The sequence below is a fragment of the Cervus canadensis genome, chromosome 14, assembly GCF_019320065.1.
Source record: "Cervus canadensis isolate Bull #8, Minnesota chromosome 14, ASM1932006v1, whole genome shotgun sequence".
Classification (NCBI taxonomy): Eukaryota; Metazoa; Chordata; class Mammalia; order Artiodactyla; family Cervidae; genus Cervus; species Cervus canadensis.
In genome coordinates, this window is record NC_057399.1 from 33,312,316 (window position 1) to 33,326,523 (window position 14,208).

Sequence of the window (14,208 nt, forward strand, 5' to 3'; positions counted from 1 at the left end):
ACGAAAAGACAATTATTTTATATTATATGATGTACTTAGAGTAGTCAAAATCACAGACACAGAAAGTACAATGGTGGTTGCTAGGGGATGGGGGAAGGAAGATACAGAGTTTCAGTTTCACAAGATGAAGAGTTCTAGAGATAGATGGGCTGAGAGAAACACAACATTATGAATGTTAAAAAAAAGCGGTATTAAATATACCACTGAACCAAACACTTAAAACTAGTTAAGATGGTGAATTTTATTTGTGCATTTTACCACAATGAAAAAAACTGGGGGAAAAATAATATAAACCACACAGTAGGGGTTTTGTTTAATTAACATTACCTTGTCAGGACTTAGGAAGTGCCCTGCACACAGGCTCAAAAATATCTGAATTACAAATCAACGGGACACTACTAATTCCAGGACATCTTCCATAATCATAAAGTAAGAGTATTAAACTAAGTAAAACAGATAATAAAGCTTTATTTACCTGTTTCTTTGAAAAGCTTTCATTAACTTTGGTTCCCATGGCAACAATTCGTTTAAAAGACGTATCAGTGTACTATGTAATTCTTTTACAGCTTGCCTCCGATGATACCATTTGCCCTAAAAACACAATTTGAAAAGTAAATCCTTTAGATTTAATCTAGAAGTCAACACCAAGACTTATTTTCTGAGTAAAAAAACAAAACAAAATGCTGATACCCATCAAATAAGTAATATCTCTTCTTCAGAAGGTTGCAGAAAGGAGAAAAATGTCCTATAATAAATCTTCTTCGATATACTTCAGAGATTTTCAACTATACAGGAGAAATCTAAAACCCATTTAATCAAACCAGGACATAAAAAGTTTTTTAAAGTTTCTAACTGGGTCAATTATAAATATTCAATAAATCACGAAAATGCATGTAAAGATACAAACATTCACATAATTATGTCAATTATATGACTCATTTCTGTAATGTTTCTGTAATTTTTCCAAAAGGCTGGGGGAAAAAAGAAAGAGAAAAACCTAAATTGTTATCATGTCCAAAAGCAGTCCTCTTAACAAACTTCCTTAGGAAATTTTACAATTATTTTAAAATGTTTTAAAATGAAAAGCAAACAAGTGGTCACCATTTCCATTATTTTCATGCTATAATAGGGGATAACAATTTGACACCCCCCCCATCTGCTAAGTATTATCCTAAGTATTTCATTCATACATGGAGAGAAAGAGACAGGGAGAGAGATAGGGAGAGAGAGATTGAGTGAGCATGAGTGTGTACACGAAATAGCAGTTACAAAAACCTTCTAAAGTGTGTGCATTTTTAGTCTTACTTAACAAATGATGAAGCTAAGGGTCAGGGAGATTAAATGACTTGTTTAAAGGCTCTCTGACTTAAACCAATATCTGCCTGTTGGTGTAGTCCAAGTTCTAAAACTAGCTATATCACTACCTCTTAAAAACTGTATCACATAAATTCAGTCTGACACAGGTTACAAAAACCTCTAGTAAGATATATTTCACAGTACCCATAAAATTATCTGTATACCATAGGAACAATAAGATTATAGAAGTTATATCCTTAGGTAAGCAACTTCTCCACATCTATCAACATTACCACCACTATCATTATTATCATTTACTGTTATATAACCATGTTGTAATTTTTATTTGGTAAACAGCTTTGAGATATAATTTACATACCACACCATCCACTCACTTTACTTCTTTTACAACAAAAACATACAAGTATATGTCACAGATCACATTTAACCTGTATAAAACTAGATTTCATCCCACAGGAACTCTGAGTCATATTTGCATACAGGCAGAACATTAAGGCAGAAAAATAACCACTCCCGAGAGTAAAGCATATACTAATCTGTGCATAAAATTCCCAACTTTATTTGTGTCTTCTTAGCAGCATAACAACGGAGAAGGCAATGGCACCCCACTCCAGTACTCTTGCCTGGAAAATCCCATGGATGGAGGAGCCTGGTAGGCTGCGGTCCATGGGGTTGCTAAGAGTTGGACACGACTGAGAGACTTCACTTTCACTTTTCACTTTCACACATTGGAGAAGGAAATGGCAACCCACTCCAGTGTTCTTGCTTGGAGAATCCCAGGGATGGGGGAGCCTGGTGGGCTGCCATCTATGGGATCACACAGAGTCGGACACGACTGAAGTGACTTACCAGCAGCAGCAGCATAAGAAATCATAGTATGTGAAAAAATTTTAAGAAAAGTTAATTTTTATTTCATATAATATACTAACCTGAACAGGTATCTTGTCAAAAGCTTTCTAAAAGGATCCAACTAACAAGAAGTTCTACCTCAAGTTATTTTTCTCAAAGGAATGTTATGAGGTAGTATAAAGTGCTTATTCTAACCCATGAAAGTAAAACTATTAGACTATGAACAATAAAATTGAGCCAAAAAATACTTTTAACCTATGGAAAGCTATCTGAGGAAGATGAAAAGGTAGATGATAGTCACCCTAAATCCTTTTTGGAATGAGGCAAGATTTTGTTTCAATAAAAAATAGAAAACAGGTAGATGGAGAAGACTTTTCCCTTTAACAAGGCGTATTAACAACATTCCTTTTTCTACATCTCAACTTCTATTTGGTTCAAAAATGAAATGGTGAGTGTGGAAATAAACTTTACCTAAGCTAACGAGGGAAAGTCGCTTAGTCATGTCCAACTCTTTGCGACCCTATGGACTATATAGTCCATGGAATTATACAGGCCAGAATACTGGAGAGGGTGTTTCCTTCTTCAGGGGATCTTCCCAACCCAGGTATTGAACCCAGGTCTCCCGCATTGCAGGCAGATTTTTAACCAGCTGAGCCACCAGGAAGATGATGCCATTAAAAATGCTGCACTCAATATGCCAGGAAATTTGGAGAACTCAGCAGTGGTCACAGGACTAGAAAAGGTCAGCTTTCACTCCAATCCCAAAGAAAGGCAATGCCAAAGAATGTTCAAACTACTGCACAATTGCACTCATCTCACATGCTAGCAAAGTAATGCTCAAAATTCTCCAAGCCAGGCTTCAACACTACATGAACTGTGAACTTCCAGATGTTCAAGCTAGATTCAGAAAAGGCAGAGGAACCAGAGATCAAATTGCCAACATCCCTTGAAACATAGAAAAAGCAAGAGAGCTCCAGAAAAACATCTACTTCTGCTTTATTAACTACGCCAAAGGCTTTGACTGTGTGGATCACAATGAACTGTGGAAAATTCTTCAAGAGATGGGAATACCAGACAACCTAACCTACCTCCTGAAAAATCTGTATACGGGTCAAGAAGCAACAGTTAGAATCAGACATGGAACAACAGACTGGTTCCAAATTGGGAAAGGAATACCTCAAGGCTGTATATTTCACCCTGCTTGTTTAACTTAAATGCAGAGTACATCATACAAAATGCCAGGCTGAATGAAGCACAAGCTGGGATAAAGATTTCCAGGAGAAATATCAATAACCTCAGATACAGAGAAAATACTCACCCTTATGGCAGAAAGCAAAGAGGAACTAAAGAGCCTTTTGATGAAAATGAAAGAGAAGAATGAAAACATTGGCTTAAAACTCAACATTCAGAAAACTATGATCATGGCATTTGGTCCCATCATTTCATGGCAAATACAATGGGCAAACAGTAGCAACAGTGAGAGACTATTTTTGGGGGGCTCCAAAATCACTGCAGATGGTGACTGCAGCTGTGAAATTAAAAGATGCTTGCTCCTTGGAAGAAAAGCTATGACCAACCTAGACAGCATATTAAAAGGCAGAGACATTACTTTGCCAACAAAGGTCCATATGGTCAAAGCTATGGTTTTTCCAGTAGTCATGTATGGATGTAAGAGTTGGTGTGAGAGTTAGACCATAAAGAAAACTAAGTGCCAAAGAATTTATGCTTTTGAACTATGGTGTTGGAGAGGACTCTTGAGAGTCCCTTGGACTGCAAGGAGATCAAATCAGTCAATCCTAAAGGAAATCAGTCCTGAATATTCATTGGAAGGACTGATGCTGAAGCTCAAACTCCAATACTTTGGCCACCTGATGTGAAGAACTGACTCATTGGAAAAGACCCTGATGCTGGGAAAGACTGAAGGCAGGAGAAGGGGACGGCAGAGGAGAAGATGGTTGGATGGCATCACCAACTAGATGGATATGAATCTGAGAAAGCTCCCTGAGTTGGTGATGGACAGGGAGGCTTGTAGTCCTCAAGTCCATGGGATCATAAAGAGTCAGACATGACTGAGCAACTGAACTAAACTGAACTGAAGCTAAGGAGAGCAGAAAGAGGAAAGATACAAGGAATGAAGCAGGTGAGAATATGCTCTTCCTGGTACAATTAAGTGGAAAAGCGTTAAAAGACTAGCGGGTGCCAACATGCTGAATTCCTTATTGTGCGTGCAAGCTAAGTCACTTCAGTTGTGTCAGACTGTTTGCGACCCTATGAACTGTATAGCCCACCAGGCTCCTCTGTCCATGAGATTCTCTAGGCAAGAATACTGGAGTGGACAGCCATGCCTTCCCCCAGGTTATTAACTGGGAATTAATATGAAGAAGAATGACAGATTTAAGTTAACCTAGGCAGTATGGTTGCTGTATAAGTTAGCAAAGTGGTGGTGGAGTAGAGAATACAGAACTAACAGAATTGCAGGATTTCAGGACTAGGTAGTTGAGACATATGAAGTGGAGACTGTGTAACTGGATACTATTTAAAGACATTTATCAGCTCTGTTTGTGCCTTGATTAAATTACAATATTAATTTTTATAGGAAAGAATTTGAAACATATTAGGAAGACTTTACATTTTGATTTTATTTTGGTTACTAAATTTTAATTAATCTAATGCCCAGAAAATATATGACTGAACTAACAGCACACAGGGAAGGGGTCATATAAATTCAATAGAGAACAGAGTTCTAACTTTCGTATAAATCTGTTTCACCCCCTGACCTGTTTGTAAATGTCTAAAGCCTTTTAAATTTATATATTTTTTTGGTCTTTCTTCCCTTTCTTTAGTCTACATATTTCAACTTGGGGTAGTGATGGTGTGGCTACTAATTTATATTTGAAAACGCCTATTTAATCACTCTGTATTTGAAAAAAAGTTTATTATTTTCTAACACAAGTTACAGAAAGTAAAGGCTGATTAAATTTTTGACTAGAAGATACACATAAAGGATATAATGACCTCAACAAAAGGGCATCCCTATACCTGCCATGGGGTATGTGTGTTATCGATCAAAAGGTGGGACATGTTTTAAAAAAAATTCAGACTCACTGCTCTGGGACTGGTGTTTGATGCAGTAATGTACTTTAATCACTTGACAGTAAAAGAGAAACTCACACTGCTCTTTTCATTTATTATCTTATTTGGTCAATATAACCCAAACGGATTTAAAATAGTATGTTCTTTTCTACCCAGTGCTGATCTCAAAAGCATCACAGTATACAATGGAACTAATGTAGAGAAGTTATGAATTTTTAAATAAAGTTAGCCAAATGGTAATAATCTGACTTAACTTAGATCTAATATAAAACAAAAATCTATTTAAAATCAAACAAGTATTTCCTGAACCTTCAATCAGATTAACTGAAAGTCAGCAATAGCTTTTCTGACTGGCCAACTTTATATACACAGATAAAGGAAAAACTACCATGCTTCTAGGATGAAATTTTTAAAGCTAAAAGGGAACTTAGCAGATATAATTTTACATATGGAAAATGTCTAAGGTAAACAGAGAAGTACTTGTAGGTGGGAGAAGACTTTAGAACTTTAGATCTCCTGAATGCTAAAATCCACTTTCCTTCCACTGCACAAAGTCACTTCTCCTGGCCTGCATACAGACAGTTCCTAAAGAAGAGACTGTATTGTGTAATTCCTATATTTACATATCTCTGTGATGCAAATATTAAAATCTCTAAAATTTACTTTAATTAAAATAGTACTTAAAACTATGGTGATCTAAAGTTTAAAAGTGAATTAAAAAACAAGGAAAACAGCAAGCTCCCCATCTCTAAATACATGAGAGAATATTGACACAATGAAAATCAGAAAGGCTCTTACAATCTTCATCTGCACCGATCAATACAGAATAAAAGATAAAGATGGTAGGTAGACCAAAAATTCAGAGATGAGCTAACATCTATCCTACTCAAACTCTTCCAGAAAATTGCAGAGCAAGGTAAACTTCCAAACTCATTCTATGAGGCCACCATCACCCTAATACCAAAACCAGACAAGGATGCCACAAAAAAAGAAAACTACAGGCCAATATCACTGATGAACATAGATGCAAAAATCCTTAATAAAATTCTAGCAAACAGAATCCAACAACATATTAAAAAGATCAACATCATGACCAAGTGTGCTTTATCCCAGGGATGCAAGGATTCTTTAATATTTGCAAATCAATCAATGCGATACATCACATTAACAAACTAAAAGATAAAAACCATAAGATTATCTTAATAGATAGAGAAAGCCTTTGACAAAATTCAACATCCATTTATGATAAAAACTCTCCAGAAAGCAGGCATAGAAGGAACATACCTCAACATAATAAAAGCCATATATGATAAACCTGCTGCAAACATTATCCTGAATGGTGAAAAATTGAAAGCATTTCCCCTAAAGTCAGGAACAAGACAAGGATGCCCACTGTCACCACTACTATTCAATGTAGTTTTGGAAGTTTTAGCCACAGCATTCAGAGAAGAAAAAGAAATAAAAGGAATCCAGATTGGAAAAGAAGAAGTAAAACTCTGCAGATGACATGATCCTCTACATAGAAAACCCTAAAGACTCCACCAGAAAATTACTAGAGCTAATCAGTGAATATAGTAAAGCTGCAGGATATAAAATTAACACACAGAAATCTCTTGCATTCCTATACACTAATGAGAAAACAGAAAGAAACAATTCCATTCACCATTGCAATGAAAAGAATAAAATACTTAGGAATAAGTCTACCTAAAGAAACAAAAGACTTATATACAGAAAACTATAAAACACTGATGAAAGAAATCAAAGATGATACAAATAGATGGAGAAATATACCATGTTCATGGATCAGAAGAATCAACATAGTGAAAATGAGTATACTACCCAAAGGAATCTATAGATTCAATGCAATCCCTATCAAGCTACCAACGGTATTTTTCAGAGAACTAGAACAAATAATTTCACGATTTGTATGGAAATGCAAAAAACCTCAAATAGCCAAAGTAATCTTGAGAAAGAAGAATGGAACTGGAGAAATCAACCTGCCTGGCTTCAGGCTCTACTACAAAGCTACAGTCATCAAGACAGTATGGTACCGGCACAAAGACAGAAACATAGATCAATGGAACAAAATAGAAAGCCCAGAGATAAATCCACGTACCTATGGAGACCGTATCTTTGATGAAGGAGGCAAGAATACACAGTGGAGAAAAGACAATCTCTTTAACAAGTGGTGCTGGGAAAACTGGTTAACCACTTGTAAAAGAATGAAACTGGAACACTTTCTAGAACTAACACCCAAAAAAGATGTCCTTTTCATTATAGGGGACTGGAATGAAAAAGTAGGAAGTCAAGAAACACCTGGAGTAACAGGTAGATTTGGCTTTGGAGTACAGAATGAAGCAGGGCAAAGGATAATAGAGTTCTGCCAAGAGAACGCACTGGTCATAGCAAACACCATCTTCCAACAACACAAGAGATGACTCTACACATGGACATCACCAGATGGTTAACACTGAAATTAGACTGATTATATTCTTTGCAGCCAAAGATGGAGAAGCTCTATACAGTCAGCAAAAACAAGACCGGGAGCTGACTGTGGCTCAGATCATGAACTCCTTATTGCCAAATTCAGACTTAAATTGAAGAAAGTGGTGAAAACCACTAGACCATTCAGCTATGACCTAAATCAAATCCCTTATGACTATACAGTGGAAATGAGAAATAGATTTAAGGGACTAGATCTGATAGAGTGCCTGATGAACTATGGATGGAGCTTTGTGACACTGTACAGGAGACAGGAATCAAGACCACCCCCAATAAAAAGAAATGCAAAAAAGCAAAATGGCTGTCTGAGGAGGCCTTGCAAATAGCTGGGAAAAGAAGAGAAGTGAAAAGCAAAGGAGAAAAGGAAAGATATATCCATTTGAATGCAGAGTTCCAAAGAATAGCAAGGAGAGATAAAAAAGCCTTCCTCAGCGATCAATGCAAAGAAATAGAGGGAAACAATAGAATGGGAAAGACTAGATCTCTTCAAGAAAATTAGAGATACCAAGGGAACATTTCATGCAAGATGGGCTCAATAAAGAAGAGAAATGGTAGGGACCTAACAGAAGCAGAAGATATTAAGAAGAGGTGGCGAGAATACACAGAGAACTGTACAAAAAAGATCTTCATGACCCAGATAATCACGATGGTGTGATCACTCACCTAGAGCCAGACATCCTGGAATGTGGAGTTAAGTGGGCCTTAGGAAGCATCACTACGAACAAAGCTAGTGGATGTGATGGAATTCCAGTTGAGCTATTTCAAATCCTGAAAGATGATGCTGTGAAAGTGCTGCACTCAATATGCCAGCAAATTTGGAAAACTCAGCAGTGGCCATAGGACTGGAAAAGGTCAGTTTTCATTCCAATCCCAAAGAAAGGCAATGCCAAAGAATGCTCAAACTACCATACAGTTGCACTCATCTCACACGCTAGTAAAGTAATGCTCAAAATTCTCCAAGACAGGCTTCAGCAATATATGAACCGTGAACTTCCAGATGTTCAATCTGGTTTTAGAAAAGGCAGAGGAACCAGAGATCAAATTGCCAACATCTGCTGGATCATCAAAAAACCAAGAGAGTTCCAGAAAAACATCAATCTCTGCTTCATTGACTACGCCAAAGCCTTTGACTGTGTGGATCTCAATAAACTGGGGAAAAATTCTGAAAGAGATGGGAATACCAGACCACCTGACCTGCCTCTTGAGAAACCTGTATGCAAGTCAGGAAGCAACAGTTAGAACTGGGCATGGAACAACAGACTGGTTCCAAATAGGAAAAGGAGTATGTCAAGGCTGTATATTGTCACCCTGCTTATTTAACTTATATGCAGAGTACATCATGAGAAACACTGGGCTGGAGGAAGCACAAGCTGGAATCAAGAGTGCTGGGAGAAATATCAATAACCTCAGATATGCAGATGACACCACCCTTATGGCAGAAAGTGAAGAAGAACTAAAGAGCCTCTTGATGAAAGTGAAAAAGGAGAGTGAAAAAGTTGGCTTAAAGCTCAGCATTCAGAAAACTAAGATCATGGCATCTGGTCCCATCACTTCATGGAAAATAGATGGGGAAACAGTAGAAACAGTGGCTGACTATTTTTTGGGGCTCCAAAATCACTGCAGACGGTGATTGCAGCCATGAAATTAAAAGATGCTCACTCCGTGGAAGGAAAGTTATGATCAACCTAGACAGCATATTAAAAAGCAGAGACATTACTTTGTCAACAAAGGTCCGTCTAGTCAAGGCTATGGTTTTTCCAGTGGTCACATATGGATGTGAGAGTTGGACTGTGAAGAAAGCTGAGCGCCGAAGAATTGATGCTTTTGAACTGTGGTGTTGGAGAAGACTCTTGAGAGTTCCTTGGGCTGCAAGGAGATCCAACCAGTCCATCCTGAAGGAGATCAATCCTGGGTGTTCATTGGAAAGACTGATGCTGAAGCTGAAACTCCAGAACTTTGGCTACTTCATGTGAAGAGCTGACTCACTAGAAAAGACCCTGATGCTGGGACAGATTGGTGGCAGGAGGAGAAGGGGATGACAGAGGATGACATGGTTGGATGGCATCACCGACTCGATGGAGTTCACTCGAGTGAACTCAGGAGTTGGTGATGGACAGGGAGGCCTGGCGTGCTTTGATTCATGGGGCCGTAAAGAGTCGGACACGACTGAGCGACTGAACTGAACTGAGAACACTTTCTAACACCACCACAAAAATAAACTCAAAATGTATTAAAGATCTAAACATCAGACCAGAAACTATAAAACTCCTAGAGGAAAACATAGGCAAAACACTCTCTGACGTAAATCATAGCACGATCCTCTACGACCCACCTCTCAGAGTAATGCAAATAAAAGCAAAAATAAACAAATGGGACCTAATTAAACTTAAAAGCTTTTGCACAACGAAGGAAACTATAAGCAAGGTGAAAAGACAGTCTTCAGAATGGGAGAAATTAATAGCAAATGAAGCAACTGATAAAGAATTAATCTCAAAAATATACAAGCAACTCCTGCAGCTCAATTCCAGGAAAATAAGCTACCCAATGAAAAAATGGGCCAAAGAACTAAACAGACATTTCTCCAAAGAAGACATATAGATGGCTAACAAACACATGAAAAGATGCTCAACAGCACTCATTATCAGAGAAATGCAAATCAAAACCACAATGAGGTACCATTTCACGCCGGTCAGAATGGCTGCTATCAAAAACTCTCCAAACGATAAATGCTGGAGAGGGTGCGGAGAAAAGGGAACCCTCTCACTGTTGGTGGAAATGCAAATTAGTACAGCCATTATGGAGAAGAGCGTGGAGATTCCTTAAAAAACTGGAAATAGAACTGCCATATGACCCAGCAATTCCACTGCTGGGCATACACACCAAGGAAACCAGAATGGAAAGAGACACATGTACCCCAATGTTCATCGCAACACTGTTTACAATAGCCAGGACATGGAAGCAACCTAGATGTCCATTGGCAGACGAATGGATAACAAAGCTCTGGTACATATACACGATGGAATATTACTCAGCTACTAAAAAGCATGCATTTGAATCAGTTCTAATGAGGTGGATGAAACTGGAGCCTATTATACAGAGCTAAGAAAGAAAGAAAAACACCAGAAAAGTCAGAAAAGAAAAAGTCAGAAAGAAAAACACCAATACAGTATATTAACGCATATATATGCAATTTAGAAAAATGGTAACGATGACCCCTATATGAGAGACAGCGAAAGAGACACATGTAAAGAACAGATTTTTGAACTCTGTGGGAGAAGGTGAGGGTGGGATGATTTGAGAGGATAGCATTGAAACGTGTATTACCATATGTGAAACAGATCGCCAGTCCAGGTTTGATACATGAGACAGGGTGCTCAGGGCTGGTGCACTGGGATGACGCTGAGGGATGGGATGGGGAGGGAGGTGGGAGGGAGGTTCAGGATGGGGAACACATGTACACCCATGGCTGATTCATGTGAATGTATGGCAAAAATCACAATACTATAAAGTAATTAGTCTCCAATTAAAATAAAAAAGAAAAGAAACAGAAAAAAATAAAGATGGTAGGTAGAAAGATTAAGGAGTAAATGGTTATTTGTGGAACAGTGTTATAACTGTTTCTATAATAAAATTATATATATATAATAAAATTATAAAAAAAAATAATACATTCAATAAGCTTTACATATATGAGTTTAGTCCTGACTTTTCTTTATAAACAGGTATGTCAATATGGGGATAAATGAACCATTTCTAATAATTAGAATTCTATTTTCAGGAATAAAAAATGTTTCCAAAATAATCCCAATGTATTACATGAACTTAATAATCCAAATATTTACTGATGGTCACTTTAAAAAGAAGAGAGTGATATATCTTTCTTTTATAAATTTACTATAAAGTTTAACATAAAGTATGAATTCTAGCACACACCATGGAACCAAAAGTATACAATATGATCTAAATTTGAGGCTTACCTTGCAATATTTTCTCATCCAATGTCCACAGCAGCTGTAGATTGCCAGCTCCCTTTCCATGAGATGGCTCAACTGGCAAATACTAAAGGTTTTATAACCTGATAGGGATTACTACAACAAGGAGTTCGTCTATGGTCACAAGATAAGTGCTTTATTATATTATGCAGTTTTATAAGCTTTGTAATGTGATATGTTAATAACCTAAGGAACCACAAGAGAAAAGATACTCTGAAAAAACTTACAAAACTACACAATATTGTAAAATGGAAAGCTAAGTCTGTGTGTGTGAAATGAGTGGGGAGGGAAACTTACCTTACAACTAAAGAAAAACTCCATTCTGCTGCAGTAATCTGGGATGGGTATGACAGACCAGCATTAATACTGGCTGGGGTGTTGCGAGGAGAGGGAATTGGCAATCTACTGATGCTGGGGACACTGAACATCTAGAAGGAAGAAAAGAGGAAAACAAATAAATTCTAGATTTATTAAATGTCTCATCACTATGGATCTTTTGCACATTTAATAAGTTTAGATACTCTGAATATTAGGTGAAAGTAATTGGTTTATACAATTCATTCTGTTACTTATAGATTTTCTTACACCGATTTCTAAACAAAATCGATATCAACCGTTGTATGAAGAAAAAGATTATCGTATATAAATAAGTAAAGAATATTTTTTAAATTGAAATGGTATTATTGTGATGATAAAAATAAAATTTTTATTAAAAAGAAGAGTACAAAAACAAAATGTATATGAAAAAGGCATCACTGCTCTTTCTACATGCTTCTACTTACACGTGTTGTTGGAGCATAGAAACAGGGATCATAAAACAGAGCATTTTTTGTTATAGGCTTGGTACTTGTCACAGACATAAATCATATGGTGGAAAGGGATTATAATAATACATCATGCTTTTCCAATAAAATTCAAATAGCTTTTAGAAAAGTCAAATGGATTTATATGTAAACATGTCTTATTTAAAAACATTAGGAATATCCAAAGTTAGGTTGCAAATAATTTAATGGAAATGGACATAGCACAAATTAACTGGAATTAAGCATTTTAATAATTTAATTATTTCACATTCTCCTTAATCTAAGTAACAGTAAATGAAAAGGTAACAAGTATTTACTTTTTTTTCTTATTGCTCACCTAAAGACACTACCACTGTATTAATATATTCCTACATATTCACAGTTTTGGGGGTAAAATACCACATTCATCTTGGTGGTATACAGTCTCTTGAAAAAGCACGTTAGACAATACAGTGAAGTGTTTGAATATTAGCATGGAAGAAGTTAAAAAAAGCATTTTAACATTACCAGAGGTCTTAATATGAACTATTCTATCATATACTAGTGTTTGCTCTTTAGGAACTCTTAATACTAACTCAATAGGAAACATAAGCATTTAACGATATCCAACACTGCGCAGCATGTACAATGTTTCCATTGTATTTCTAAATGAGCATTTAACTAGAAAGCATGATGATAAACAACTACATCAGTGATAATACTGGAAGTTTCAATGTCACTTGACTTTGTAGAGACAGTGGACAGATCACATTCCCAGTGAAGTAGTCATTATTACCGGGGAAGAAAATCTAACAATGTGGATATAACTGATGGTATGTAACCACTTCCATTCATAAAGAAGAAAAAATCCTGGACTAGATATTAACTACTGGGTAGTATCTGAATCTGACCCTTTTTAGTAAATTGGTGGTAGCAAAGAGGTTAATAACGTTTAATCAAATCTATACCTGTTACAAGAAAAGTGGGTTCTCAAGCAATTCACAGCACAATCTGAATCACTAAGTAATGCTACATTGGTAACATCAGAGCATAAAAAGTTCCATGTAAGTGAAATTAAGACTGGGGATATACTAAAAGCAGGGTCAGTATTCTACTTATTTTTGCCTTCTCAGGCTCAATTACAATACCCAGCACACAGTAGGTCCACAGTAAGTATTAAAACCACAGAAGTAAATTTCTTAGCTGAGATTTTCTACTTAGCTGAAAAGATTTTTAAAAATTGAAAAAAACATTCCTAAAATACATGTCTTCCAGATTTTCTGAGCACACAATGAATATAATTTAACTCTTACTGACTTGTTCATCATTATGAACAAGCCACTGTTTCATATTTTAAAGCAGTGACGCTAGGGATTACAGGGCTATAACCTATATTCCTATACTAAGTGGTTATTGATTACTGTTAATTTTGGACCCTAAAATCTTCTTTGTTTTTTAAATTGTCTATCAGTATTTCATGCAATTAAATCTGCCTTAAAATACTTTTGTCCTAATTAACAGCACTTACTACAACTAGTTAGCATTGTATCTTCATTAAAAGAAACTGGTTCTGTACAAGGAGATATACATATATATATATATTTTCTTTTTCTATTTTAAAGTGCTGGAGATCCATATGTGGACTCTGTCTTCTATTTAGACTCATTTTTATT

General features: G+C 36.5%; 1 protein-coding gene across 5 annotated transcripts in view; it reads right to left on the reverse strand.

Annotated features, from left to right (window-relative positions):
* Window positions 1-14,208, reverse strand: part of KIAA2026 (KIAA2026 ortholog) — a 104,951-nt gene that overhangs the window by 11,184 nt on the left and 79,559 nt on the right. For all 5 annotated transcript variants that reach the window (XM_043486478.1, XM_043486477.1, XM_043486476.1 and 2 more), the window contains one exon: window positions 476-591. In XM_043486478.1, the coding sequence (XP_043342413.1) occupies window positions 476-591 (116 nt within the window). The remainder of the gene's footprint in view (window positions 1-475; window positions 592-14,208) is intronic.